We start from the raw sequence: 26,776 nt of genomic DNA, 5'->3' as shown, positions 1-26,776 counted from the left end.
TCTGAGCTGAGTTATGTTTACCTTGCCTCTTCAACCTTTAAAAATGCAGCTTGAAACCAGTCACAGGCACTCAGACTTTGAGTCATTCACTGTATGTCAGATGACACAGTCAGCAAAATAGAAAACAGACTTTCACCACTTCCTCATCAGCCGTGAATAACCTTGTGGTTCCTTTTTTACCACTTGAAGCCTCTCAGTGGAAGAAAAACAACTCTTCCCTTAAAGGGATACCTCAGAGATGGTGTTTTGAAGTGGTGTTGTATGTGGTACCACAGTCAGTGTATTAGCTACAGTAGGTGCCAGTTGACACATCCCCAGTTTGCAGAAGCAGCAGGAGGACAGGGCAACAATGTACTGCTGAGGACAAGGGCGGCAGTCAAACACATTTGAGCCACTTAAATAAATCAATATCAGTTGTAGTGTATATGTAGAATATTTTCACTGCTCTACTTTGCTGTCAGACCTCCCTTTGTAGACTTCATTGACAAAAACATTTTTTTTATTTTTTTTATTTAACCTTTATTTAACCAGGAAAGTCTTATTGAGATTAAAAATCTCTTTTACAAAAGAGTCCTGGCCAAGACAGGCAGCAGCACAGTTAGTTACAGACAATCATTTAAAAACAACAGAGAACATAAAAATAGAGTCACAGTCAGAACATCATCAAACAAAGCATGTACAGACAGAAGAGCCAGCTTCAACACCATGAAGTAAGGATTTAACCCATTGAAGCCTGGAAGTTATTTTGTAGTATTTGTATAAACTCTTAAATACTTTTTGAATTTCATTTCTATCTGCTACAGAGGCTGAAAAATCTATTATTTAGTAGGAAGCGTTGACACTTCTGTTGAATTTCCAGAAAAACTTCAGGTTTTAGGGGCTGATTTTAAAATCGCCCAGAGGTTTTACAGGAAGTTTTAGGCGTCAATGGGTTAAAAATGTTTAGAGAAACCAGCTCCTTAAGTTTTAGCGCACAATGATTTGCTGGTCTACCAGTGACATCAATAGGTTTGTGTTATTATGTGACTTTGGTGAATCCTAACTTACCCTTTAAAACGCCAAAGTCACATGATTACACAAACGTCTGCTTCTCTAAACTGATGGAAAACTACCTCACACAACCCCACTTAATTAAATCCAAAATATCCCTTTAAAATTGTTTCAAAGAAGATATAAAAGGTTAACTCTTCAACCGACAGAAAACTCTATTTCATTAATGGTATTCTTGCCGTCACAAATGCATGTTAATGTTAGCTGGAAAAGGAAGTGTTGAAAATGCCTTTATTTATCCAAAAGGATAATTAATTCAGTGTATTTTATGATTGAGCAACATTTCAGTTGTTTCCAGTACCCTTCTTGTGAAAGTCTTCTTCTCTTCCACAGATGAGGACGATGATGATGACGAGGACGAGGACTTTGAGGATGATGATGAATGGGAGGACTAGCGATATTTTGTCTTTTTTTTTTTTTTGTCCCTCCCCAACCCATGGATGATTATGACACTAAAATAGTTCTTGTCTTTCTAAAAAAAAAAAGAAATCTTTAACTTCAAAAATTCTAAATGTAAATGTTCTATCAATTTGCTGTATATTTTTGTTGCCTTTATGCTTTTTTTTTATTATTAATCTGTGCAATACCTCATTTAATCTGTAAATGTTTGTCATTCTCATATCTTAGGTTGTTGTTACTTTATCTCCATCATGTCTGTGTCCAGTCTATCGGCTCCGTCTCGGTCCCTTGATAGTGATATGTCACATATCTCATTTTAACTGTGTTCTGCTTTTTCCGTCTCTCTTCATCTCTTTCTCCTCCTCCCACGCCCCCGACTCTTTCATGTTGATCACCTCCATCTGTCGCTCAGCCATCTTTCAGATCTGTTGACCCCCATCGCACACCTTCCCTTCCTGTCACTCTCTCCCATGTTCCCAGATTTAACACGTGCAATTTTACATCAAGTTGTCTCTTAGAGTTGAATGATCTATTTCTTTTGGTCAGTGATTGAAGGGAGGGCTTAGTCGCCCCGAATCCTTTATCAATCGTGTCTTCATTGTTCGTCAGGAGGAAAAAAAAAACTATTTTCATACCCTATTGCTCTCTAGTTTATTTTTACTTATTCAAATGATCCTAGTTTAGCACTCATATTTTCTTAAAAACAAAGAAGAAAAAAAGGAAAATGCTCTTTTTGGAATATTTAGCTTCATTTGCTGTCGACTGTAAATTTGCTCCAGAGTTTGAGTCTTGTTATATTTTTGCACAGATTGAAAGAGGAGACTCGCTGCATGAATACAGGACATTTTCAGGTCTGTATCATTACGGAACATACATATGCTTTAAGTAATGAGGCACTTGGACATTAAGCATTTTAACTCACCACACTACATACATTGAGGTAGCCCACAGTGTTATTGCTGGCTATCCGTTGTGAATTTTAGTTCTTTTTGTTATCACTGTCACACTACAGATTCAGTTGAATTTTTTTTTTCTTTCTTTTTCTTCTATGTTTTTTTTTTTTTTTACAATAGCAAGCAGAGTATTAATACATGCCTGTTTGTTTAAATCAGGTTATTCATCATACAAAGCTTTAGGAATAAAGATATTTTTAGTTTTACACACCTGATGCTAATAATGGGTCCATATGCTAAGTTACTGTACAGAAACAGCAGAGCTAAAGTAGCGTTTTTCCTGTGCTGACATAGGAAGAAACACTATATTCATGGCATTATTCAAACAAGTATCAATATGTTCTTGACTAACTAGTAAATCATGAGGTGTAATATAGGAATCGCTTAATAAAAATAACTCAAACCGTGGTCAATTATTCCCTACAAAGACCGAATAGTCGGATGTCAACATGTATTTTATTCAAACTAAAAAATATCTCCCAATAAATCTTGCTATGTGTTGATTTAAAGCTGGATTTGTCACAAAGGACAACACATTAAATGTCGATTTGTTTGTTTGATTTAAAAATCGGCTTTTTGAGAAAAGACATCTATAAAGACTTGTCCTGGGGTGGTAAACCCATCCAGTCTGGCTCAAAACATACTAAAAGTTAGAAATAAAAATGTATAGCTACTATTTCAGTAGTTATGACATCATAGCTAGATGTGGAAGACTCTTTACTTGCATTGCTAGCTAAACAGGAATACAGATGCCTCTTTTTAAAGACTCTAACTTGCTAAATAGCAGCTACTGCAGCCAAAAGTAACAATTACACTAAAATATAAACACTAAAAAAATGCTAAAACCGTACTAGAAGCAGCTAACGTAAAGAAAACACTAACTGTCATTAAGGAACTGTCATTCTAATGTTGGCTTACTTCTATCTAAAGTTAGCTAGCGTTAGCTGCATAAGCTAACTTGTCATACCAAATCAAACAGGCTGTAGCAGCAAAACCTCTGAGTGTTGAATTAGCCTAGAGAGCGTTTTCTTGCTAACAAATTCAATCTTCAATTTGTAAGAGGAAAACGTGTTAATTACTCTTTTAAAAGTGTTATTCTCTGCTAACCCTTTTTCCTGTCGTGTCAAAAAGCTTCCTACAGCTGCTATGATAGCATTTTTAGCATGCTAATATTGCTGTCATGTTGTGGGTCACATGAGAGCTATTAGTTTACCGCTTTGTAACAAATATCCAGAAAAAAAATAACACAATGACTTCTAAAAATGTTTTGCTTCTTTATTTTCACTTGTTGCAGAAGGGGAATGTTGGTGTCTTCTTTAAATTCTGTCTTTGAGAGACAAATTGCCACTTGTTTGACGTAAGAACTGACCTCTTTTGTCAAATATCAAGATACTTCTTGGGGAAAACCTAGCCATGTTTTCGCTGATGTTAGCTTCTGTAGGTGACTCGGTTAATAAGATGTTATGGACACCAAGTCTTATCAGTGAGACTTGTCAAATAATGAACTCTTACATTGTACACTCCAATAAAAAGGTTGATATTTACATACTTTTGGTATTTGGGCTTCCTTTACCTTCACAGCCTGTAACTGTGGATGTTCCTTCCCAAAAACTTTTGTTTTTAGGAACCATTATTTTGAAAATAAAAAATAATTTTCTGTGAAACCTCTGGTTTAATTTTTTGTTTTTAAGGGTTTAGAAGTCTAGATGTTTATGGTAAGCCTTGATTTAAGTTGATATATAGATTTTTAAAGGTCCTATATTGTAAAAAGTGAGATTTCCATATCTTTTTTGATTATACAGCAGGTCTAGGAACGCGTAATCCAAGAAGAAATGCGTAAAGTATGTGAATACAAGTACACGTAAGACAGACGGGTGTGAGAAAAAAATGTTTTTCAACATTAAATAATGTAAATGTTTTCTAGTAGAAACCTGAAATACAAGTATGAACCTGAAAATTTTCAAATTTGTCACTTTTAAGGAAGAAACGGTGTGTACAGACTTGTGTAAGAGAACACAATCATGTCTGTCAAGTTTGTAATTTGTGTGTGTGTTGAATATAGGCCTCATCACCTGCAGTACACAGCCAGACAGTGAGTTGGACAGATCTGGGAACAGCTGTGCAGAAGATTATCACACCCTTTACTGCTACCATTTCCCCCACTGAGCCAGGTAGAAAAAAACAACTGGGTGAGTGAGGTACAAAGCTAGGAACAGCTAGTAGCTTTAATTAGCAAGTGCATCATCATCCAGGAAAAAGTGAGGAGCTAAAAGTTGCCCTTTCAATAATATTTTTAGAAGTCACTGCAAGAATTGACCCTATAATTAAGTGTGGCCATCACAATAATGACCACAAACAATTCTATGCCTCTGCCATTTATTTTTAGTTGATGGTCCACATCAGCTGACACCACGCCCTGAGCCTGTATCAGTTCTCTCTGTGCTGCAGTTTGAGAGGGATTAGAGCAGGTATGACACTTTCCAACAGCGCTACTTGCTTCCATAGTGACCCCAACCAACACATGCAGTACACACATAAACATAAACAAAAGCAATAATAGAAACGATGGAGCACTATTTGTCTTTTGACCCTGTCAAGCATAGTGTTTACTTTTTGACTAATGAAACTTGTGTAAGGGTATGATTGCTACAATATTAAACTATATCACCTGCAATTCAAATGTTATTCTTTTAGACCCCCATGTCATTTAAATAAATAATTATTTAAATTTTACAAAAATTATTGTTTTTGCATTGCAGCCCGATGGCCAATAAGTCATCTTGGCTAAGTAGAAAATCCCAAATATAATGTAGAATATTAGTAGCCTGGCTAACGCCAGACTATATCACAAATGAGATATAGTCTGGATGCTACCAGTTCATTTTTCCGTAGAGGAGGCGTGGTTTACGATCCTCCAGAGCCGTTTATTGGGCGCTACAAATGTCTATCAAAAGTGTCTGTACGTAGCTCTTAGCCAATCGTATCAGTCAAACATTGTTCTTTTAAAATAAACTTTTGCTCTAAACTATCTAGAACACTGTCTACAGCTAGATCGAAAGAGAGCTTCGCGTCTGCTGCAGCCATATTGGACAAAACTACAAGCTTCCGCCTGTCCAATAGTACACGTCATCGTCTTGCCATCCCTCCCTGTTCTGTGATTGGATCCCTAAAACAGGGCTAAGAAATGGCTATAGACACCAGACTGTCTGCAGGTTCGAAATGAAATCGAGCGTGCAAGGCAGTATGGGTATACCAAGGCTAAAATATTAGGTCAATCATGGTGAACTTGTCCTTTTAATGCACTTAAAGCTAGATTTGTTGTTTTTTTTGCTTCAGAATTGAATAATAAAATAATTTTAATTTGTAAATCAGCAACACTGTGTGCATACATTGTGAAGGAATGTTAAGGTCAAATAGCCAATAGTGTTGAAGCTTAAAGGATATTCTATAGCTCTGTGGTATACATCTGCATGTAAACTTGCGTACTTAACAGCTGTGTTGTGGCTCACAGACTGGTATTTTCCCCATGGTGCATGAAAACCTCTGTCCATACTGAAAATAATCTTGAATACTATGTGAGTGTAATGTGGTGACCACCCTGAGTGCAAAGACCCCATTTACAAGCAGGAAGTCTCAACATTTTATGGATGGATTTTATGCAAGCACCCCCCTATTGACAGTTTGACAGATATGACAAAGTGCTGTGCTTGAGTAGGAAGTTTTATTCTTAGGACACTTAGTCTTAGGAATGCATTGTGTATACTGAGCTGCTGTATTTGGGAAGGCCGCTGAGGAGGTTGGATTTTTCTTATGGATGATATTTTATTGAGCAATATTTCCTCTTTTCCAACTCTGGTACTGTCTACTATTTTTTTACTGACTTAAAATAACAAACAAGCATGAAGATCATAAAAGGAATATTTAAACCAGGATCTAAGAGGTTAAGTTCTGGAGGCAAATCTTGGTCTTCAATGTCAAAACTTCTCACAAGCACTTGATCACTTGAAATCAACCAGCACCATTTTTTTAGATGAAATGATGCCTTTAATGTGGGAAATCACTCTAAAAAATCCAGTATACTTTGGGAAATGATTTTCCAAAATGCAATCTGTTGTTTTCTTATTGTTGCCACCCTTGAGCCCCTGACCGTGTTGTCCATGAACAGCTGCACGGTGGATTTAGGAGTCAGGGAACTCTTCCAAGACACATTAACAAATACAGGACCAGGATTAGGATGCTAATAGCATCCCCCCACATGCTCTTGGTCTCTCCTTTCCACACTGCTACCTCTCTCTCTCTCTCTCCTTGGGTCATCATCTCCCTCACTCAGTCTCTCCCACCCTTTCTGTCATGTCAGTGTATCTCTCTTGACCAAGCATCTTCATCTCTTAATTGGCTAAATCCTTTGGTTCTTGGGTCTTGTCCATCTCATGTTATCCCACCGACCAAGAATAGTCTTAACTCCTGTACCTATAACTTTTAACCTGTTATGTGGATGCTGGTGAGATTTTACTGATGTATTTTAAGGGGGTAAACGTAACATGTTACTGTTGCACCAGTAGCTCATGGTGGCTAATGGATTTTTCCGACCGAAGACTTCTTGGGACTTTCTAAGAGGAACTGCCCACTGGGGAGATCCCCAAGAACTACATACACTGAATGGCTTTTTTTCTGTTTGCATTTACAACACCAGTAGTGATGCTGACGTGACGTAAGCTGGATGGAAGTTGGTATAGCTAACGTCATTTCAACGTAACCAGCCACTTCATTAGGTACACCTCTTCAACTGTTCGTTAACGCAAATATCTAATTAGCCGATCACATGGCAGTAGCTCAATGCATTTAGGCATATAGACAGACAAGTGAGCACCAGAATGGGGAAGGTGATTTAAGTGACTTGGAACGTGTCATGGTTGTTGGTGCCAGATGGGCTGAGTATTTCAGAAACTGCTGATCTAAGAACCATCTCTAGGGTTTACAGAGAATGGTCCGAAAATATCCAGTGAGCTACTGTTACATTGTGTTAGCGTTAGCTTGATAGAGAGTCATCAAGTCAGCAAACTGGCCCAGTTAGTAATTAGTAATGAGTTTGGTAGCATTAGGTTAACAGTAGCCATTTTAAGCTACTTCATGGCTGTAGCTCCAGTTGCCCTTAGGCTATTGAACAGAGAAACTGTGTGTTTTCCTGCTCACAAATTCAATTGTCCATTTTTAAATGGTGTTATTTAATCTTTCTTAAACACATTGTGTTATGCAGCTTTTGTAACTTCTGTTTAAAGTCTCTTCTGTGATGTCAGTGGCACCAGTAATGAGTGTCTATTCTTTCCCTTCACTTGTCATGCATTGCGAATTGTTCAAACAAAGTGCGCCAAAGCTCAGCTCTAATAAGTGCTGACTGGAGTGGGTGTATTGTGAGTGTGTCGGAGTGTGTCGGAGTGGGAATATGCATCAGTGGTGCTTGACCAGCGCGCTGACTCACTGATAAAAACACTGCTGCATAACAGCTTGACCCTTTTCTTTCAAATGGAACTTATCCAGAAACCAAAGAATAAGAAAACAGTCCACATACACCCACCAGTAGTATTGTAAACACCAAATGGCTATATTTAGAAATAAACACATGATTCAACCAACAACAGGTCATATTTACAATTTTACAAGAAAACAGTGAATTAGAAAACGTATCAGTAAACAGTTCAGTCAACTCATTCAAAATTAAAAGACAAATACCATTTCCAATTAGGCTTAAATACTTAAAAAAAACACTTGTAAAGCTATTACTGCAGTGCAAATTTCCAGCATATTTTTGTTTTCATGAGTAAGAATTCAGTTTTTGCCTCCTCAGCAATCCCAACATGTTTTCATCTTCATCACTCCTTTGTCATCGTTACGCCGACTCCCCAATTCCCATGGCAACAAAAAGGCCTCTTTCACGTCTGCTTGTATTATCGTAGATGATGAGGAACTTCGACCTGAAAAGTGATAACACTTTGTCAGTTTTAAATGCAAGCAAAGAAGGCATTGATGCTTTTTAAGAAATATGATAATGACAACAATGAGAGGAATGAGAGGAATGAACATGAGTCAGTGGTCATGACTGTGTAACTTCAAAAGTTAGCAATTATGACTTCTGAACCATGGGGACAAGAATGTAGTTTTCTAACCACATTTCCCAGTAAATGGGCTCTTTTATTATAAGGGGTGGAGGTCATTTATAATGGCAAATCTTGGCAGTGGTTGTTGGCAGTGTACATGAGCCAGAATAAAACTTTGGCTGAGAATGTTTCAACTGGTTAGCCCAGCTTAGTGTAACATAAAGACCATAAACATTATATCTGGTTTGTTTAATCAATACAAAACCTAAAGTGTAAAGCTAACCGGTTTAATATACCTAGATAATTGTTGTGCGCTTTAGATTTGTTGTTTCGCAGATTTTGTCATCTTTGGGCAGAGAATAGTCTGTATAAAAGAAGTACACATAGCTTCCAGGTCTGAAAAGTGAAGCCAATGTGGAATCTCCTTAAACCTGCATTCTTTCTAATGTCCAGCAGGGGGCAACACTACTGGTTGCAAAAACAAGTCAGAACATATGAAAGTCCATGAGAAGTCTTCTTCAAAACAGAATTATGTTTATTTTGTAATTTATGTTCCCATAAAGAGTAAAATAGATGAAAAAGTAGCGTATGCTTTAGGGCGGGACTAACTTGACGGGTCAGCCACCTGTCAATCAGGATAGAGGCGTGGTGATGCATTTAAATAGCTATGAACTTCTTTTTGGGTGTTTTCATCTTAAAATTTTGACTCTGACACAGTGTTTTTTTAGTTCATGAAAGTTAATTGTAACATTTTGCCACCCAAACATACCTTGTTCAGAGTTATTTTGTAATAAATGACACTCTAAGAAGTCAGCTACTAATTTTTTCCAGTAAGTACTTTTTGAAGCCTGTTTTTTACTAGCTAACATTAGCATCCCAATTAATATCACAGTTAGCGTGAATTATGGATGCACCTTTCTAACCAGTCAAGCTAGATAGGGCTAGCGTTAGCTGTCAATTAAGTGTGTCACCTCTGGCTCTAAGAAAACAAGATGGCGATAGCCAAATTGCTAAACTCAAGGATTCAAAACAGTACTCCACAAACCAAAAAGTTCCATCACCATGATCATGTCCACTTTTATTTAACCGTCTATGGGACAGAGCCAGGCTGTTTCTCCTTGTTTTCAATCTTTATGCTATGCTAAGCTAACCTGCTGCTGCCCATGTACACTTCTTTTAATATTTGAAAGAGACTTTTGAGTTTTTTTCAATATAACATTTTAAATATAGTCTTCTTGATAAGCTTGAAAACTTGGGACATTTCATCAAATCTGTGGGTGACGTCAGCAGCGGTGTCAACAGATGAAGTGTTAGTGTGCTGTTTTTGTTGGATGTGTGTTGTTGGATGTGTGTTGTTGGTGCATGCTGCGGTAACGTGTCATATCTGTCTTTATCAAAGCTCCACTGAACAGTTTCTATAAATACCTTCACTAAGTGGCAGGAATTTCACAGCTAGGAGACCCCGCCATCTGAGGGCAGAGCTGATTTTCCACTCTAACAATGTAACAAGCTGTGCTTAAGCTTCAGCCAAAGTGATACTTAACTCTTTCCTCCAAAATCAAAGAAAAAAGTTCAGATGCATTAATTTCCTTTACGGTAAAAGTTACATACTGTTTAAATATATATGGGATAAACCTAAATTATGTCTTTGTTTTCCATCCTTTTTTTCTGCGTGTCAGCTTATCTTCCTCTTAAGGGCTATAACACTTGACTATCTTGGCTGACATCACCATTATTATTATTACTGGCTGTATTCTGGCTTTTCTGTACCTCTTTCTCTCTGGCTGTTAGAGCATTGTGATCAGAGCATTGTGATCATAGCACTGTGCTGGCTGGTGGTAAACCCACCCCAGTGTCGAGACAGAACACACCATGACTCAGACACCACTGACTCTGTGTCATCCTTATCTAAATTAAACTTCCTACTTGTTCAGTTTGCCTGAAGAGGCACTTAGTGCAGTTCTGCATTAAGTACGTTGCTCAACTGCCTGTGGAGGAGGAATGTTTTTGCATCTCAATACATTTCAAAATAATCCATCTTTAATACAGTTTTAGGGAGACAATATGAATGATAGCAAGATTAGAAATAACAATTTTTGTTGCACAAATCATCCACTCACCCGCTTCAGACTGCGAACGCTGCAGTTGCGAATGGACTCCATCAGCTGGTCGTGGGCTGACCTCATTGGTGTGGACGGCCTGCTGTCCTCCTCCCCTCTTCCGTTCCCCGACACGGGCCTCAGCGCGTTCTTGAGCTCCTTCAGGATGCTACTCGTCTCGTCTTTCTCCGGCTCCTTCCCCTTCTTGCCCTTCTTACCTTTTGTTTTTCTCACCTTCTTGCTGACGGACTCGTGCGCCTTGATGACCTCCGCAATCATCCTTGTGGGCTTCTTCTTCTCCCGTGGCGGGGGAGGCGGTGGTGGAGGAGGTGGGGGAGGTGGTGGTGGAGGGGGAGGAGGAGGAGGAGCAGGAGGGGTCTGTTTTTTAGCCAGGTCATTCCGGGGCAGTTTGGGTGAGGACCAAGGAGAGGCTCTGGGTGAGCTGTAGGGTGAAGAACGAGGAGTTCCTTTCTAGAGATAGACGGAAGAAATGGATCATTACAAATTAACATGGTCTCACAGAAATCCGTGAAATAGCCACGGATTTCGCTTAACTCAAAATCCGTGGAATAGCCACGGAATCACTCAAATTTCCGTGAAACTGACACGGATTTCGCTACAATGCAAGTTAATGACAGACATATCCCGTGGCTATTCCAACATACAAAGTGATTATGTGCATTCACTGAGTGAATATTTAGAAAATAAAACATATATTTCTCGCTAGAAATGTGATCAAAATCCATTTTTATGCAGAAACTAAGTCAAAATATTGATTTTTCACTAAAAATGAGAGAACTGTCCGCCATGTTTTTTATTCTGACCGCTGGGACCTTGAAAGTCACGTGACTTGGAACAAACCAATAGCCACGGGATATGACTGTCATTAACATGCATTGTAGCGAAATCCATGTCAGTTTCACGGAAATTTGAGCGATTCCGTGGCTATTCCACGGATTTTGAGTTAATCGAAATCCGTAGCTATTTCACGGAGAAAATGTTAGTGCACTTGCTTATGTAGAGACTAGCAGGTGTAAAAACGTTGCACAGTAAAATGTCCTAAAATGAGTTTGCACATGTTGAGATGTTTTATGGGAGTTGCAATGCAATTTTGATTTGAGGCAGTTGAAGCATCAGTGGAAACTGAAACACATTTGGATCAATAAATGTAAAAATCTTAAGCTAATAGGCTTTTCTGACAAAGAATTCCTGCCTGTGTTGAAAATTGTTAACTCGTGCAAAGATATGAGGCAAATATCAGGTATTTGTGTCATTCATGAATGCCGCAAACTCCACACTTACTCACGTCTTTACATTGACTTTATATGTAATCGAGCTGTTAAAAAAATGTTTTTGTGTGTTGCCAGAAAGTTTGAAGCAAGCTCTATGCTGCTTGCTACAATTCATTCAAGGACAGATGAGGAAAGGGAGACTGGAGATGTTAAATTTAAGCAAATTATATTGGTAGGTGACTTAGGAGCACAGTGTTGAGTGTGAAGTTGTTTGAACGAGCGTTTTTTGTTTTAAACAGGCGCTGCACTAGTATTTTCACAACAGAGCAATGTTACGTACCAGCGCGGTGGTTCTGGGGTTTACGGCTCCATCTGGTAATCCCAGTTGGCCCTGCAGCTGTCTCTGCTCCTGCATCCGTTTCTGTCTCTGGCGGTCCTGGTTTCTGGTGAGGATCCCCGTCATGCTCATCCTGGGGCCAGGCAGGTTGAACTGGTAGCCCAGCTTGATCAAGGTGTAGTTTTCCCTCAGTATCTTCACCATCTCCATCTCTACCTGTGGGGTGACGTTTGAGGAAGGGAGACATTGTTAAACATGATTAAGAAGAACGGCTAACCAGAGCGTGGATGCTGAGTGAAGATTTGTTTGAGTGAAAATGGGAAGTGAGGGAGGAGACCTAACCTGTCCTCCACACATGTGTCTCTGATTGTGAAACCGAAGCTCAGTCAGGGTGTTGTTTCCAGGAAGTGCTTGAACCATGGCCATCACACCCTTTCCAGTAACATAGTTAGACTCTATATTCAGACTGACGATGGATGAGTTCTCCCTCAGCATCTTAGCAATGGAAAGAGCTACGGGATCGTCGGCTCGGGTGTTGGCCAGGCTGAAGACCCGCACGTGTGTGTTAGACCTCAGTGCTTCAGCAAATCGGATGAGGGTTTCCTGAAAAGTAAGATAGAATATCCTCAGTAATTAAGCATAGAGAATATAATTTAATCTGTTTTGCAACAAAAAAAACATACCACTTTAAAACCTTTTGAAATGAGGAGCTTTATAAATTATTAAATGGTAAATTGATAGTTAAAGGACATTGGGAAACCCCCACAACCTGCACATAGCAGCCAGAGCTGCCCTGAAGACATTTAACACTTCAGTAAGGACATTGTTTACAAAGTTGACACAAAGGTCATGCTCTTGCCACTCGATCTAGCACTTAGATTACCTTTTTAGATAGTACTTGTCACATGGTGATATAAACGTCCAAGTGCCCACTGAAAAAAGACACCTTGACAATTAAGAACACCATGCTTTTGTTAATATTTCCAGTCATGAAAATTGGTCATGCCAAATATGTAACTAGGCGCTCCATTACACAATGATGGCAAGTTGCCTGGTTCTAGAAATAAGCTGGCATACAATCAAAAGTTGCTGAACAGTAAAGAGCAGGATGGTAGCAAGCTGGAAGTTAAAGGCACAATATATCATTTTCTGCCACTCAGGTCACTCAATCAAATCAATAGTAAAAAACAAAAAAACAGATAATTTTTGTGTTCACTACTACAGCCCTTAGCCGTATTATTTGCAGAGGTTTCCTCATCAACAAACAAATGGACCTGCTGATAACTGATAGGAATACTGAATAAAACAGTTTGGTGATAAAAATCAGTGTTTCAGAGTGTGACGCCCAGACTGCGAGCCAAGCTGCCGCCAATGTTTGCTCAGCTTGTTTTTCTTATAACCTAAGATCAAGATGTTTAGGGTGTTTTGGCTGGGAGTTGAATTACCTGCAGAGGTCTCTCCAAACCACATTAACCCGCTCATTACAACAATAAAAACACTGAATAAGCAGTGTCATGTTAAAAATCAGTGTTTCTCCAATGCTGCTCGGCAGCTGCCGCTGACATTTGCTCATTATGTTTCTCTGATAACTTAAGATCCAGAAGTCTGATCACTAAAATCCATAATCCGATTAAAATATATAGTTAAAATCACCAAGATCTAAATATTTGGGATAATGAAAGTACACCACTTAGCAAAACAACACAGGTGTAGTAATTTCTATGCATTTGAGAGCAAAATAAATGAGATAGTATACCTTTTACGCATGTTTAACACTGATCAAATTCAAACCACACTTCGGAAGTCATAGCTAATATAGAATTTTGACCAAACACAGGAACACTGGTTTGATTACATCAGTGAAATTTTTTTTCTGTTTTTGTACCTGTGAGATATCGTCGATGTTGTTGAGATTAACCTCAGTGAGTTCAGGGTCGTTGCTCAGAGCTCGTTGGAGAGCGTCATCGACGATGGTTGGGTTGCCCGTTGCGTTCGGGTCGACAGCTGGTGGAGGCGGAGTCAGTCTCATAGGCTCCACCCTCTGTGGCTTCAGGAGCATCGGGGTGATGGTCCGTTGCGTCAGCACCCCAGAATCCTTTGTGGGTTCAGGCTTTAATTTATTATCTTGTTCCTCCTCGTCCTCCTCTTCATCCTCCTCCTCCTCTGTGACAGCTTCCTCTTCTTCCTCACTCTCTTCTTCCTCTTCTTCTTCTTCTTCTTCATCCTCCTCCTCCTCTTCCTCCTCTTCTTCCTTCTCCTGTTGTGTGTTGTGCTTTTTCTGTTCTTTCTCATTTTCGACATCTTTTTCGTCCTCTTCTCCGCTGTTTTCTTCTGTCACACACTCTTCCTCTTGTTCTTCATCCTGTGTTTTGATTTTAAAAAAATGAATCATTAGTATTTATTTTCTTTAAAAAACTCATATTATGAAGCTAAATTAACGCAGATGGTTTTAAGCAAACTGGAAGATTTGTTATGATTTTCTTTCCCTACTTCAAATGCTTTTAACTTTTTTAAGTAATCTGTCTTGTTGTTCATCTGATATAACTTCAAACAAGCTGGCTTCGCCTCTGGCACATTGTACAAATGCCAAGTAAATCTAATTAGATGTCAATACTGACCGGTTTGGGGCTTCCTCCACCTATCTCGTCCTCCAGCAGCCTACGAGTCTCATTTTCCCAATACTGCATGAGGGCCTCTCTGCTGAAGGTGCCCGTCGGGGTCTTGTCCGTCTGGTCTCTCTGTCTGAGTCCTATGGGCACGTTGGCGTCAGGATCAATGTCGGCCAGCTCCTTTTCCAACTCAGCCAGCTCTTCAGGGCTGAGGGAAGCCAAAAGCTCGTCCTCGTCGACATCTTCATACTTACTCAGCTCTCGGCGGTACCCGAAACAGCTCATGACCAAAGCGTGATTAGCACAGAGCAGTCAGTGTGAGTTTAAACTACCCCAAAATAAGGTAGGTGTTTGGAGATAGAGGCTCCAACAAAACACAAGGTCCACAGTAAAGTTGCTGGAAATCCACGATCATAAGGAGTCCAGTTGAGGCGATCTTTGTCCGAGTGATGGTGTTTGGATGTACCCGCTCCAGTCTGAACTGGATCTGTCCCGGTCGGCAGTGTTGCTGTGAGTGTGTTGTGTGTGTCAGTGTCCTCTCCTCTCTAATCTCGCCAGCTGCTGTTTAGGCCTTAAGAGAGGGATCAGAGGGGAACGTACCAAAGTGTGGGCCCCATGATGCAGCGTCTTTTTTGGGAGGCACTGCTCTGAGACAGAGACACAAAAAGCATGTGAGCTCAGAGACTGCAGCCTGTCAGCGTGGCAGTCTGTCACCACGGCCTGAGTGGCTTTGTTCATGGCCAAAAACAGATCAGCTGGACCCAATGTATCGCACAAAATGCTTGATCTCTGAATGTCCAGGTGATAGCACGCTTGCTGTTGTTATTGTCAGTTGAGTTTTATGACTTTAAAACTGGCATAACATAGCAGAAATAAATATGGAGGCAGGGACAAAGAAGAATTTAGGCTTGATAGGTTTATAGGTTATGGAATATGTGACTTCTGGACTAATGTAGGACGAAGGCAGTGTTGTGCATAAACATGCTAAAAAAGAGTGTGTTCATGAGTTGAACTTATCAGTTTGCAACTAATGAAATTGATGTGATGATTTCTGTCAGTCGCTTCACTACACAAAAGCAAATCTAAATTTGCAAAACAAAAAAAATTATCTTCCATCGTTCTCACTTTGTGTTTGGTGCAAAGAAGCTAGCGTTAGCATGCTAACACACTAAACTTAATTAGTGAACTTTGTCAAAATTGTTATTGCTAAACAGTATTTTAGCATTGTCATTGTTAGCATTTAGCTGAAAGAACAGACTGACAGAGCTGCTAGCATGGTGTTAGCTGTTTCAAACACAGTGTAACCACACTTAACACAGTGTGGGATCTGAATTATGTCAATAGAATAATTCTGTTTCATCACAGGATTTATGATGTAAAGTAGATTGACCTTACTAGTGATCACTCCAAATCTTTTTCTCTTTGGGGCAGAGAACATAATAAAAGAACAGATTATGATGCATTCACATGCTTCTTGTGGAAACAACACAAATGCTACAAAGAAGATGTGTTGTATTTTATTGCTCAGTGCATTTGAAAAACTTAAATATACACTAAAATATTGCATTATCTAAATAGTTATCAGGATATGTTGCTAATGAATAACATCTAAGTATTATTGGTCACTCTAAATGGACAACAACTAACAATTACAACTTAATACCATACTACAAATTACATGTAAACAAAAATTGCTTTGCCAAATATGAGTCAATACAAAGTATCTCACCATCAACTCAATATTTACTTTCTTCCACCATGTTTCTGCAGACTCTTGTGTACAACTATTTTCAGCCTTTCTGAGTTGTTGTTCAGACTTGAGGGGGTGATCAAGGTATTTTTTTCTAGTCAGGAACTAATTTTTCAGATTATTCTGACAGTTTATGAATGCAACATTAAAGACAAAGCGAGAACAAAACACTATTAGTGCTTTGGCGATTTCAACTTCAGTCAGTAGCACTAAAGTCTGATCCATAACATCCTTGGACAAATTGGGCTGCAAAACTTGAGCATTTTTTTTAGTTAATTATTGGAAAAAACAAAACATTAATAAATCCACGTTATATTGATATACAAGTAACATTACTATTATTAAAAAAACACACAATATGAACACTTAAAGCCAGCACAAAATAAGACTAATGTGGTCAACCCACACAGGTGTTTTTACTTAACCCCACATGTAGTTTGGTGACCTCGTGTAATTCCCTATACAACTTTTGCTTAAGCAGATGTCCAATTAGAGACGAGTAAAAGATTGAAAAGATTGATTTCAAAGACATCAATAATAAAAATAGAAAGAGGGCAAAAGGGCAACACATAATTGTTAGTTTGTGTTTAAGGCACCTGTTCAGGGTTAAACTAGGATGGATTTCATAGCTGATTGTCTGCTTATACATTAGTAAAAGAAGATAGAATGTGCTATTTAAATGCAAAATAAGTAGACTCCATGAAGAAAAGAGACATTTTAACCCCGAAGGGAAACATTCCTCCTCTGTGACACATAAAATAAATCATAGACAGTCACACACACACGCCAGGTCCTAATAAATAAAACCTATAAACAAATGAAGTAAAAAAAAATACTTAAAGAGAAAATATTTTGCTATTGGCTAATTTTTAAAGAGTGACTAGTGCTTTTTCATTAGTGTTTCAATCACACGGCTATAAATAAAGTGTGTTTCACATGGAGGAGAGGTCACCATTCAGTTTTACTCCATGTAAGTCAGGTAGTTCTTCAGTCTTGGAGGAAAAGGGGTTTTAGCTTTGGGGTCATTCAGCGTCCTGAGGCTCGTGCGACTTCTAATTAACTGTCGGCACAAGTGCTGCAGAGGCCGTGGATTGCCTGCGGACACACAAACAACCTCTGGTTACTTAACACATCCTTTAAAAATCCCCATGGCTTAACATCGTGGATGTAAGTAGTGGATTTGACCCAGCCCCGGATAAGTGAATTAGTTTTACTCAGTATCTCAGATATCTCGTCCCACTCGGGCGTAGTCTCCAGAGCACGTTTGAGGACGGGACAGATGTTGACATGGATGACGTAGTCTAGGAGGATCCTTACGACACTGCCGGCCAAGTGTGTGAGCCACAACACTGATATAAACTCACAGAACTTAAAGAGAAAAAGAATCAGAAGTTACGGACCCTGTTTTACTATAGAGTCCACAGTAGGTCTGTATGTCTGCCTGGATTTGCCCTTACTGGGACAGCGTCAGGTTCACAGTAAATCTGGTAGGCTTTGTTGTGGACTTCAACCCAGCTACTGTCCATTTCGTCCCCATTACCATGGCAACAATGGAAACACCTACCACAGACAGTGTTACAGAGATGAAATGTTAAAATGTCAAACAATTTAGTATATGACCTGTTAATTATTTCAGTGCTTAAATTTGAATTGAATGTGACTTTAAACTCCCTTGTGTTTACAGTTGTTGGACGTACTTGTTAACTTGATATCCATGGTTGAGCATGAGTCGCAGCATGTCGTGGTCCCTCAGGACGTACTGCAGGCAAGTGGGGAACACTGTTTTGCTGATCACGCTGAAGTAACAATTGACTTCTGCTCCGTAGGACAGCAGCAGCTGCGCCAGATCATACCTGGAAATAGCCGGAGACATCAGAGGTTACTGCTGCCACTACGTAAGTTACAATGAATGAGGATACACCATGAACTGGATGTATGAACTGGATGTACAGTACAGGCCAAAAGTTTGGACACACCTTCTCATTCAATGCGTTTTTCTTTATTTTCATGACTATTTACATTGTAGATTCTCACTGAAGGCATCAAAACTATGAATGAACACATATGGAATTATGTACTTTACAAAAAAAGTGTGAAATAACCGAAAACATGTCTTGTATTTTAGATTCCTCAAAGTAGCCACCCTTTGCTTACTAGAATATAAGACATGTTTTCAGTGATTTCACACTTTTTTGTTAAGTACATAATTCCACATGTGTTCATTAATAGTTTTGATGAATTTACAATGTCATTGTCATGAAAATAAAGGAAACGCATTGAATGAGAAGGTGTGTCCAAACTTTTGGCCTGTACCATAGTTTATCAGCTACTGTTTTGAGGCCCTGAGTTTGAATTTTGGCCTTTGCTATTTTGTTCCTTTGCAATGGTATCATATCATTGGGGTGCAGCACATCCAAAGTCAAATCAGGTCTTTACTTGCTGAAAAGCTTAAGAGGAGATAGAACACCTTGTTTCTGTCAGGCAGAGAGCACCAAGTGGGCACCTGAGTGGAAACCATCCCTTTATTTCTAACACCATCTGCCAACATCGCAGCGCTAGTTATGATGTTCATGTCCAATGATACGACACCATTTGACCCTGGGACGTAACCTTACCCTTTACAATCCTTGGTTTTTTAAATCGGTCCTTTTAAAAAACACTATGTTGAAAAATGAACATGACACGGAGTCTGCTGTTCATACTTGAACATAGTGTGTTTTAGTACGACTGAGTCCTTAAGACATTTTTAAATGACAAAATGTTACAGTTATATTTCATGAACTAAAAAAACACAATGAAAGGGTCAAAGTTTGAAGACGAAAACATGAACAACACTGTGTAGTCGTGCTTTATTGTCTATTTTACTCCAAATGTGACCAAAATTCACCAAATTACATCATAATGTATAAAAAAAGACTTCAAACTAGTGGTTGAGACCATAAACTCAACAGGAAAATGTTTACTGCCGTAATAAATGTGTAGGGAATCTACTTCGTATGGTATAACACCATCTTATAAGTTTGAAGTGACAATGATAAAACAAAAGGACAGGACTTGCACCTTAGGCCCCCTCTATGTTACGTACATACTCATTACGTACACAAGTGTGTTTATGTTTTACTTTGAAATAGGTGTTGGGGTGGGTTTATTGGTCTATGGCTTGATATGTTGATTACTTTCCCTTTTCACCTTTTGATGATGGTCACAACTTCAGCAGAGCCCAAATGTCATTTGGCCTGTGGGCCAGGGATGGGGACGGTGTCACAAGAGATGTTTTATGACCTACAGCTCTGTCAAATGACGTTTAAATACATTTAGTTATTTAGTTATTATTTTAGGGTTTGACTTAAATGGCTGTATAATTGTTCTAAATTGATATTTAAAGTAAAGACAATAATCTTTCAACTAATTTATTTCTTGGCATTAAATTATTTAATTATTAGTAATTAATTATTTTTGAGTCAAATGAAATAGATATATAATAATAGTCGGAGTGGTTATAATAAATCTGTTTGAGATAAATATGAAAAAGAAAACAATGACTTCATGTTGTTTGTCTGTAAACAGCTTCATCTTATAGAAATTTTAATTAAATACATTTATTATTTATTTATCTGAAGCCATTTCTGCTACAGTTTTTATAAACCACAAAGGCGACGTCAATCGTCAATCTTAAGAGTTCTTCAGAAATTGCCACTACATACATTAAGTGAGAAGTTGGCTCATTTTCTTATAGACTTCGATATAATCTGACTTCTTTTTATGACCAGTGAGGCGCTCCCTAGTGGCTATTAGAGAGAATGCAGGTTTCCGCATTGGCTTCACTTTTTTTTTTACCTTTAGGAGGCAACATGAGATACACATGTGCTGTTGCCACACACCTCTCAGCGCGTATGGCGACCACAATGCATCGTAATGGGTCCAGTTCAGTGTTCGCTCCAGCTGCCAGCAACACCTCAGCACAAGTGATATCACCGTTGGAAACAGCAAAGAACAGAGCAGTCTGCCTGAGGTCGACGTAGTTTTCTGCAACATTTACATTCGATCAGTTTAAAAGATTGAAAAAGTCATGTTATTGATGTTGCACTTTTCTCCAACACTTGAAGGACTATGCCAATGGTTTAAATGCACAGTTCTAGGCCAGGGTTTACGAATCAGTTAGCACAGATTTACACTTGTTTAAAGATTAATTTGTTTCTAAGCAAATATGCATGAGAACTTAGCATCCAGTTGTGTCCCACCAGAGATGTGTGGGCCTAGCAAGGCGTTGACATCATATCCTGTCTGGATAAGCAGCCTCAGACACTCGACCTGTCCCCCATCAGCTGCTGAGTGGACAGGGCTCTGGCCTGAGGAAACGATAGCTCTCTTTGTGGTGGTGAATATGAGGGTCTTCAAGACTCTATAGAGAGGAAGAGAGAGGGTGGGGTGGGGCAAACAGGAAGAGAGCGAGAGACAAAAACAGTGAAAGACAAATGCTAAAAGAAAAAAACAGGACATCGGGCAAAATGTTCATTAGATTGTGGTTTGAGCTACAGTGTTGTTCAGTGACAGAACTGCAAAACAGCTATAAACAGAAGGCTCTTTGTGGAAAACAGCAGAGATGCTCAGTTTGGTCCATTTGGCTGCACAGTAGGAGGAAAAGAATGTTAATTTGTCTCTAGTAATTTCTTTCTGGTTGCAACTGGATTATTTTTTAAAACTGAGATATTCTTAGTGTTTTGGCGTGGGAATATTGTCATAGCCAGTGCAATGGGGTGATTGGGTGCCTTTTTGGCATAAAGGTCAGCTCACAGTATATGTCCCTCATATGCAGCTCGGTGGATGGGCAGCTGGAAGGCGTTACTGGCTACATTCGAGTTGGCTCCTTGCGCCAGGAGCAGCATGACACAGTCCAGGTTTCCAGAACCAGCTGCGTCATACAGGACAGTGTCTCCATTAGTGGCCTGGGCACTCACATCACCCCCTAGTGGGGCACAGGGAAAATACAACAAGGTCTGATGAGTGAGAAAAATGTATATGCAGTGTTACTCAACGTACAAACAGATGCAAAGCATTACACAGTATTTTTTACTGTTTTACCCTCCTCTATGATGATCTCCATAGCCTCATGGTTGCCATATTTAGCTGCAATCCCCAGAGGAGCCACTCCGTTCGCGTCTGTGGTTGTTACTTTGGCCCCGTGTCGAAGCAGCAGATTCAGAATAGCTGGACAACCCACCTGGTGCAAAAGATAGGAAGCAAGGGCAGAAAGAAAGCAGGAAAGATGGCAGAGGTAGAAAGCAGAAAATGTGCATTTTAGCTTGGATGTTGAGTTGCGATTCTCTCATGATCAAGCCCGTGTCAGTGTTCACCTTTGCAGCTTCGTGGGTGGCTGTCCACTTAGTGAGACACACCTGCTCCACAAAGGCCCCGACTATGATGATGGTGGAAACCATGTCGTATGATTTCTGTCTCACTGCTACAAAATTTGGAAAATACAAAATGATCAGATAAAAGGGTTACTAATAGAGATAGAGCACGATTAAGATGTGTCACAATTAATCACTCTCCAGTGACTTTGTACTGCATGAAAGTGATTTCTTGATTTCCTGCTTGAAAGTGGATGTGGAGTAGGATGCACTACCATCAGGGTAAATAATTTGTAAAGGATTTAGTAATATTCTACTGTGTTTTCATGAATAAATGATAAAGTAACAATATATTTGTGTGTGTGTGTGTGTGTGTGTGTGTGTGTGTGTGTGTGTGTGTGTTCTTGTACTTCCTACATAGTGAGGACCGGAACATGTTTTTAACCAACAAAGTGAGGACATTTTTGCAAAGAGACATTTCGGCCGGTCCTCACTTCTTGAAAGGCTTTTTTGAGATTTCAGACTTTGTTTACAAAATCCCCATTACAAAACACTACAACTAATAAAAACTAAACTAAAACTAGAGCATTTCAAAAGATAAATACTCAACTAAAACTAGCAAACTCACTCTAAAAACTCATTAAAACTAACTGGATTTGAAAACAAAAATTCACAACGAAATTAAAACTAAAACTAATGAAAAATCCATAACTATTATAATCTTGGTAGGGAATGCACTGTTCCAATGAGGGTCCTCACAAAGATAGAAATACAAGAATGTGTGTGTGTGTGTGTGTGTGTGTGTGTGTGTTACCGATCAGCAGAGGAGTCTCGTTCATGCTATTGGTGCCGTGTGGTGAAGCTCCATACTGCAGCAGCATCCTGACGTTTTCTACCAGACCAGCCTCTGCTGCCAGAGTCAGAGGCGTTTCCCCTTCCTCTGTCGGCATCTCCAGCGTCGGGTCTGTGGATCCCACTGCTACAAGAACAACAGTAACCGTTTGTTGAATTTGGAAATATGCACACTCTCCCTATATAAGATGCTCTTTTTCTTTAGACTTTTACACCTCTCACCCTTCAGCACTATATGCAGGATGTCTGGGTTTGGGTGCACAGCTGCTGGGTGCACAGGCAGCCGACCCCTGCTGTCACTCTCTCTGAAGGCAGACGCACAAGTTGACAGCTCCATCAGCGCGTACACATCACCTGTAGTGACACAGCAAAGTAACATACAAGACACATAGGGAAAAATTTGTAGTATTTTTGGAGTGTGTCAACTTGATAGGGACTATTTTTTCATGCTTTTTTCCCTGTCTTCACCTGCTTGATCATTAAGGGCGTGGTGATCGTGAATGCAGGCAAATGCCGGCAAGTATCCATCACCTGCAAAGGTGATATTTGTGCTGAATTTGGGCGGGGACAAGTGGGATCAACAACACACTTCCTTTCATTGAGGCTGTGACTTCACAGGTCAAAAGTTCACCAAGTTGAATTAGTCGGTCACACCGAGCCGCAAAACGCCAAAGACTGCAGTTCCTCAAATTACCACTAGAGGCTGGCTCCAAATGTGAGTGAATCCCCATTGACCCTCATGTTAAAAAGCCCAACTTTATAGCAGAAATAAACATTTATAGTCTGGTAAAAACAGCAGTTTGGCCTCTGTTGCTCACTTGACAAGAGTGTTTCCAAAAAGTGTTGTAAAACTGTTAAAAGGCTGCAGTTTCGTTGAATTTAGGCTACAAAAAAAATACCTGGTTAAGCATTATAAAATATTTTTGAAAAATGATATGCATGACAACTGTGCAAGGGATGATTTTTTTATATATAACTCACCTGTTTACATTTTTTAAGCCTAAAGTGCTGCCGCAGGTGGCATGTATTAGCATCCAGACTTCATTCAGCCCGTCACAGCTGACCCTCAGATGCAAGCGAGTGGCAGGTGATATTCATGCTGGATGTGCCGCTGATGTCTTTGGTCGAGGCTGTGACCTCGCTGGTCAGAGTTGAAATCCCGGCAATGCAGAGATATAAATATGTGAATTTGCTTTGACACCAGAAGCGAATGTTTAATTCACCCTTTCGCTCACATTGAATGGAAGTGAATGGGAATCACTCGATGCAATCATCTCATTCCCCTCAACTGACCTTCCCTGCTCATGTCCACACCTGGATCTCATTATTCTTCTCAGCCACTCATTCTCATACCGGCTCAGATTCACTTTCCATCTGCCAGATTGTCTAGACTTTCATGCGATCCAGCGTTCCCCTGCCTGTTTTATTCGACCTGCCTGATTACCAATTTTCCAATGTTAGCCTATCCTATTGGTTTGGTCTTCTTGGTCTGGCTGGCTGGTTTGTGACTCCTGCTGGGTTTTTTCTTTTGAACTTTCTTTTGAACAGTATTGGACAGTCGACTAATGCCTCTGAATTCATGTTTTTTGGGTTGTGGGATTGAATCTTGAAACCACTGGCTATCTGTCTGATGATGATTAAGTCTCTGGGGGCAAAAGCTGATATTGCTGAGGTTCCAGTGTAGCCAGGAGATATCTGGATAATGGATATCCAGGCCAAGACCCCCTCTTCTGCGCGCCTTCTCTCTTCATTCTATTTCTGATAAGCAACTTGAGACACAAGAATGGAGTTGACAGACCACTTCTAGATCTGGATTTTTTCAAAAGTTGACAGTTTAATTAAGTTAGCTAAGCTACAAAAAAATAAATCCGCAAATGTTGCATTTCAGCTAATGCGTGCGCCAATTTCGCTCCCCTCACGGACTGGCAGTCAACAAAAGCCCACTCAAAGGTGGTTGTTCAATACTACTTGGACCCCAAACAGACGACAAGTTAAACCAGAACGCTCCCATAACCTACATCCTGTCCCGTTGCCTTCATCATATTCAGTTATCTGTTTATTATGCACACAGACACAAAGACAAAAACAGACATTTCTGTTTGTTTGTCTGTGATTCTGTTTACTTAAGTATGTATGAAATTACTCTTACACCACATTCACATAATGTTGAGCAACAACAATGACAGACAGAGTTAAATAGGAAGCTTACCAGTGTGAATGGCTGCCATTATCTTCATAAAGTGGTCACTGTTTGTGAGTTTCCTAATAAACCAAAGAAGAATAGAGGGTCAAATAAAATATTTTACTCTAGAAACACTATGATGGAGTCTCACAACAGTGTAGGAGTTGATTTGCCTCCCCAATATTAAAGCTTTCCTGTGTAATAATAATAAAGATAGAGCCCCACCAATAACCCTTTTATCAAATGCATTTTGGACACTGTCATACCTGTTTGTTTGTATTGAACCTGGCAGTTTGTAGGCATCTTGAATGCTCTCTTGAATGGCAATCTCACAAAGGTCCTCGTCAAAGTCATCCATTTCTATATCAAGCAACACAATAAAAAGCATGGGATTACCTGTGTCCACCTGTAAACTCTGACCCCCTCAATTATTTATGGTCATAAAAAATGCACCAAAAAAGTTGTTTTTGCAAGCTAAAACAAGTGTCCATCCATGTGCTTTGAATACGGCTACAGGCATGCAGTGGTGGAGGAAGTGTTCAGATCTCTTACTCAAGTAAAAGTACGAATACCACTCTGTGAAATTACTCCACTACAAGTAAAAGTCCTGCATTCTAAACTTCAGTAAAAGTACAAAAGTAACAGCATCAAAATGTACTTAAAGTATCAAAAGTAAAAGAACTCATTATGCAGAAAGGACCCACTCAGATTGTATAATACAGGGCTAATGTTAACTGCTTGATATAATTCTTATATAACTTTATAAAAAGTTACCAAAGCTGGAAGCTAAATGTGGTAAAATAATAATACAATACAACAAAAAGTACAGTATTTGCCTCTCAAATGTAGTGGAGTAGAAGTATAAACATATGTACGTACATATGTGGAAATACTCAAGTAAAGTACCTCAGAATTGTACTTCAGTACAGTAGTTGAGTAAATGTACGTTACATTCCACCACTTCAGGCATGCGACGTGTTTCTCAGCAAAGGCACAATATCACCTCTGCTTGAAATGGTGTCATGTGTGAGTGAATTAGTATTCACTAATTTTGTTTCTCATTCAACAAAATTAGATGGATTTTGTTAGTCATTTCAATCTGCTGACCTGAGGTTTTAAACGCGCGCCCTTGAGCACTCCGGCCTGCAGCCCGTGTGTTTTCTCTTTCCCAAGCTGTCTGGGTTAAATTTAGATGTGACCTGCTCCGGCCGACCTGACTCAGCTCAGAGTGCCGGTTGCATTTTCACTTCCAACCCCTGCGTACAAAGTTCTCATTCCTCTGATTGCTTCACTGTGACTTCACTCATTTGGTCATTGGGTCACATGTAAACACAACACACATCTCATGTCAGAGGGTAACAGAGACTATTGTGTTACAATCAACACAGCAGTTATTTTAAAGGTTTATAATAATTTCTAACATCTCACACTTTTTCTCGAACTTTCTCTTTTATGACTGATATTGATTTAATAACGGAAATCAATGAAGGGTATTGGCTTTTGCTTCAACATTACCTCATAATAAGGTTATGTAACCAACACATCTACTCCCTCAGTCAGTAATTCAAAAAGAATTTGAGTGAATACGCCTAAATAATTAGATAATGTCAACAAAAAAAAGGTCATAATGATTTAAAAAAAAAAGGCTGAAATAATTAAACAAAGATGAAAATAAAACTCCAACACTTACAAAGACCTTTTGTCATCTTATTTTCACTCTCCAAACAACAGCTTGGGGATTAACCTTGACATATTCTAAGCGAAATATTCCCTCTAGAGAACAAGCGCCCACTTTCTCCTGACGTACAAATTGATACGTGGGAGTTTATGGAAAAGTCTCAGACAGCGTCAGTGTGTGACACAGTGA

General features: G+C 39.4%; 3 protein-coding genes across 6 annotated transcripts in view; 1 reads left to right on the top strand and 2 right to left on the bottom strand.

Moving 5' to 3' along the window:
- The window catches only part of waslb (WASP like actin nucleation promoting factor b), a 39,274-nt gene extending 35,326 nt beyond the window's left edge, over positions 1-3,948 (top strand). Inside the window, 1 exon segment of the mRNA XM_059325821.1 lies at positions 1,384-3,948. Coding sequence (XP_059181804.1) covers positions 1,384-1,445 — 62 coding nt within the window. The 3' untranslated portion in view covers positions 1,446-3,948.
- A 4,399-nt stretch (positions 3,949-8,347) lies between these two features.
- Positions 8,348-15,243, bottom strand: lmod2b (leiomodin 2 (cardiac) b). Its single transcript, XM_059325820.1, has 6 exons — positions 14,784-15,243; positions 14,051-14,527; positions 12,508-12,768; positions 12,169-12,381; positions 10,618-11,067; positions 8,348-8,374 (listed from the first exon to the last, which is right to left on the bottom strand). The coding sequence occupies exons 1-6, from the start codon at positions 15,057-15,059 to the stop codon at positions 8,348-8,350; spliced, it is 1,704 nt and encodes a 567-aa protein (XP_059181803.1). The 5' UTR covers positions 15,060-15,243.
- A 1,797-nt stretch (positions 15,244-17,040) lies between these two features.
- asb15b (ankyrin repeat and SOCS box containing 15b) lies at positions 17,041-26,673 on the bottom strand. 4 transcript variants are annotated; one of them, XM_059325818.1, is made up of 14 exons: positions 26,600-26,673; positions 25,176-25,269; positions 24,937-24,989; positions 22,950-23,081; positions 22,690-22,854; positions 21,879-21,985; positions 21,607-21,745; positions 21,319-21,490; positions 20,766-20,926; positions 20,406-20,550; positions 18,222-18,377; positions 17,982-18,084; positions 17,739-17,892; positions 17,041-17,619 (listed from the first exon to the last, which is right to left on the bottom strand). In XM_059325818.1, exons 2-14 carry the CDS (start codon positions 25,265-25,267, stop codon positions 17,486-17,488), a joined length of 1,713 nt encoding a protein of 570 aa, XP_059181801.1. In that variant the 5' UTR covers positions 25,268-25,269; positions 26,600-26,673; the 3' UTR covers positions 17,041-17,485. The 4 variants fall into 4 exon arrangements, 3 of the variants coding, with proteins under 3 accessions (XP_059181801.1, XP_059181800.1, XP_059181802.1); XM_059325817.1 differs by lacking the exon at positions 26,600-26,673 and adding an exon at positions 26,017-26,143; XM_059325819.1 differs by lacking the exon at positions 26,600-26,673 and adding an exon at positions 26,017-26,143 and having other exon boundaries at positions 22,690-22,851.
- Between the last annotated feature and the right edge of the window lie 103 nt (positions 26,674-26,776).

Source organism: Centropristis striata, chromosome 22 (assembly GCF_030273125.1).
Source record: "Centropristis striata isolate RG_2023a ecotype Rhode Island chromosome 22, C.striata_1.0, whole genome shotgun sequence".
Classification (NCBI taxonomy): domain Eukaryota; kingdom Metazoa; phylum Chordata; class Actinopteri; order Perciformes; family Serranidae; genus Centropristis; species Centropristis striata.
Note: the sequence above shows the minus strand (reverse complement) of the source record. Positions and strands in the feature narration are given on the sequence as shown.

Excerpts from the sequence above, each read along its gene's own strand:
- lmod2b (XM_059325820.1), bottom strand. The coding sequence starts at position 15,059 with ATGAGCTGTTTCGGGTACCGCCGAGAGCTGAGTAAGTATGAAGATGTC. Across the intron at positions 12,382-12,507 it reads GACACATGTGTGGAGGACAG|GTAGAGATGGAGATGGTGAA; the intron begins GTTAGGTCTCCT and ends GTCACCCCACAG. Across the intron at positions 11,068-12,168 it reads ACCCCAGAACCACCGCGCTG|AAAGGAACTCCTCGTTCTTC; the intron begins GTACGTAACATT and ends GTCTATCTCTAG.
- asb15b (XM_059325818.1), bottom strand. The coding sequence starts at position 25,267 with ATGGATGACTTTGACGAGGACCTTTGTGAGATTGCCATTCAAGAGAGC. Across the intron at positions 24,990-25,175 it reads GGTTCAATACAAACAAACAG|GAAACTCACAAACAGTGACC; the intron begins GTATGACAGTGT and ends TTGGTTTATTAG. Across the intron at positions 22,855-22,949 it reads CCTGCATATAGTGCTGAAGG|CAGTGGGATCCACAGACCCG; the intron begins GTGAGAGGTGTA and ends TTGTTCTTGTAG.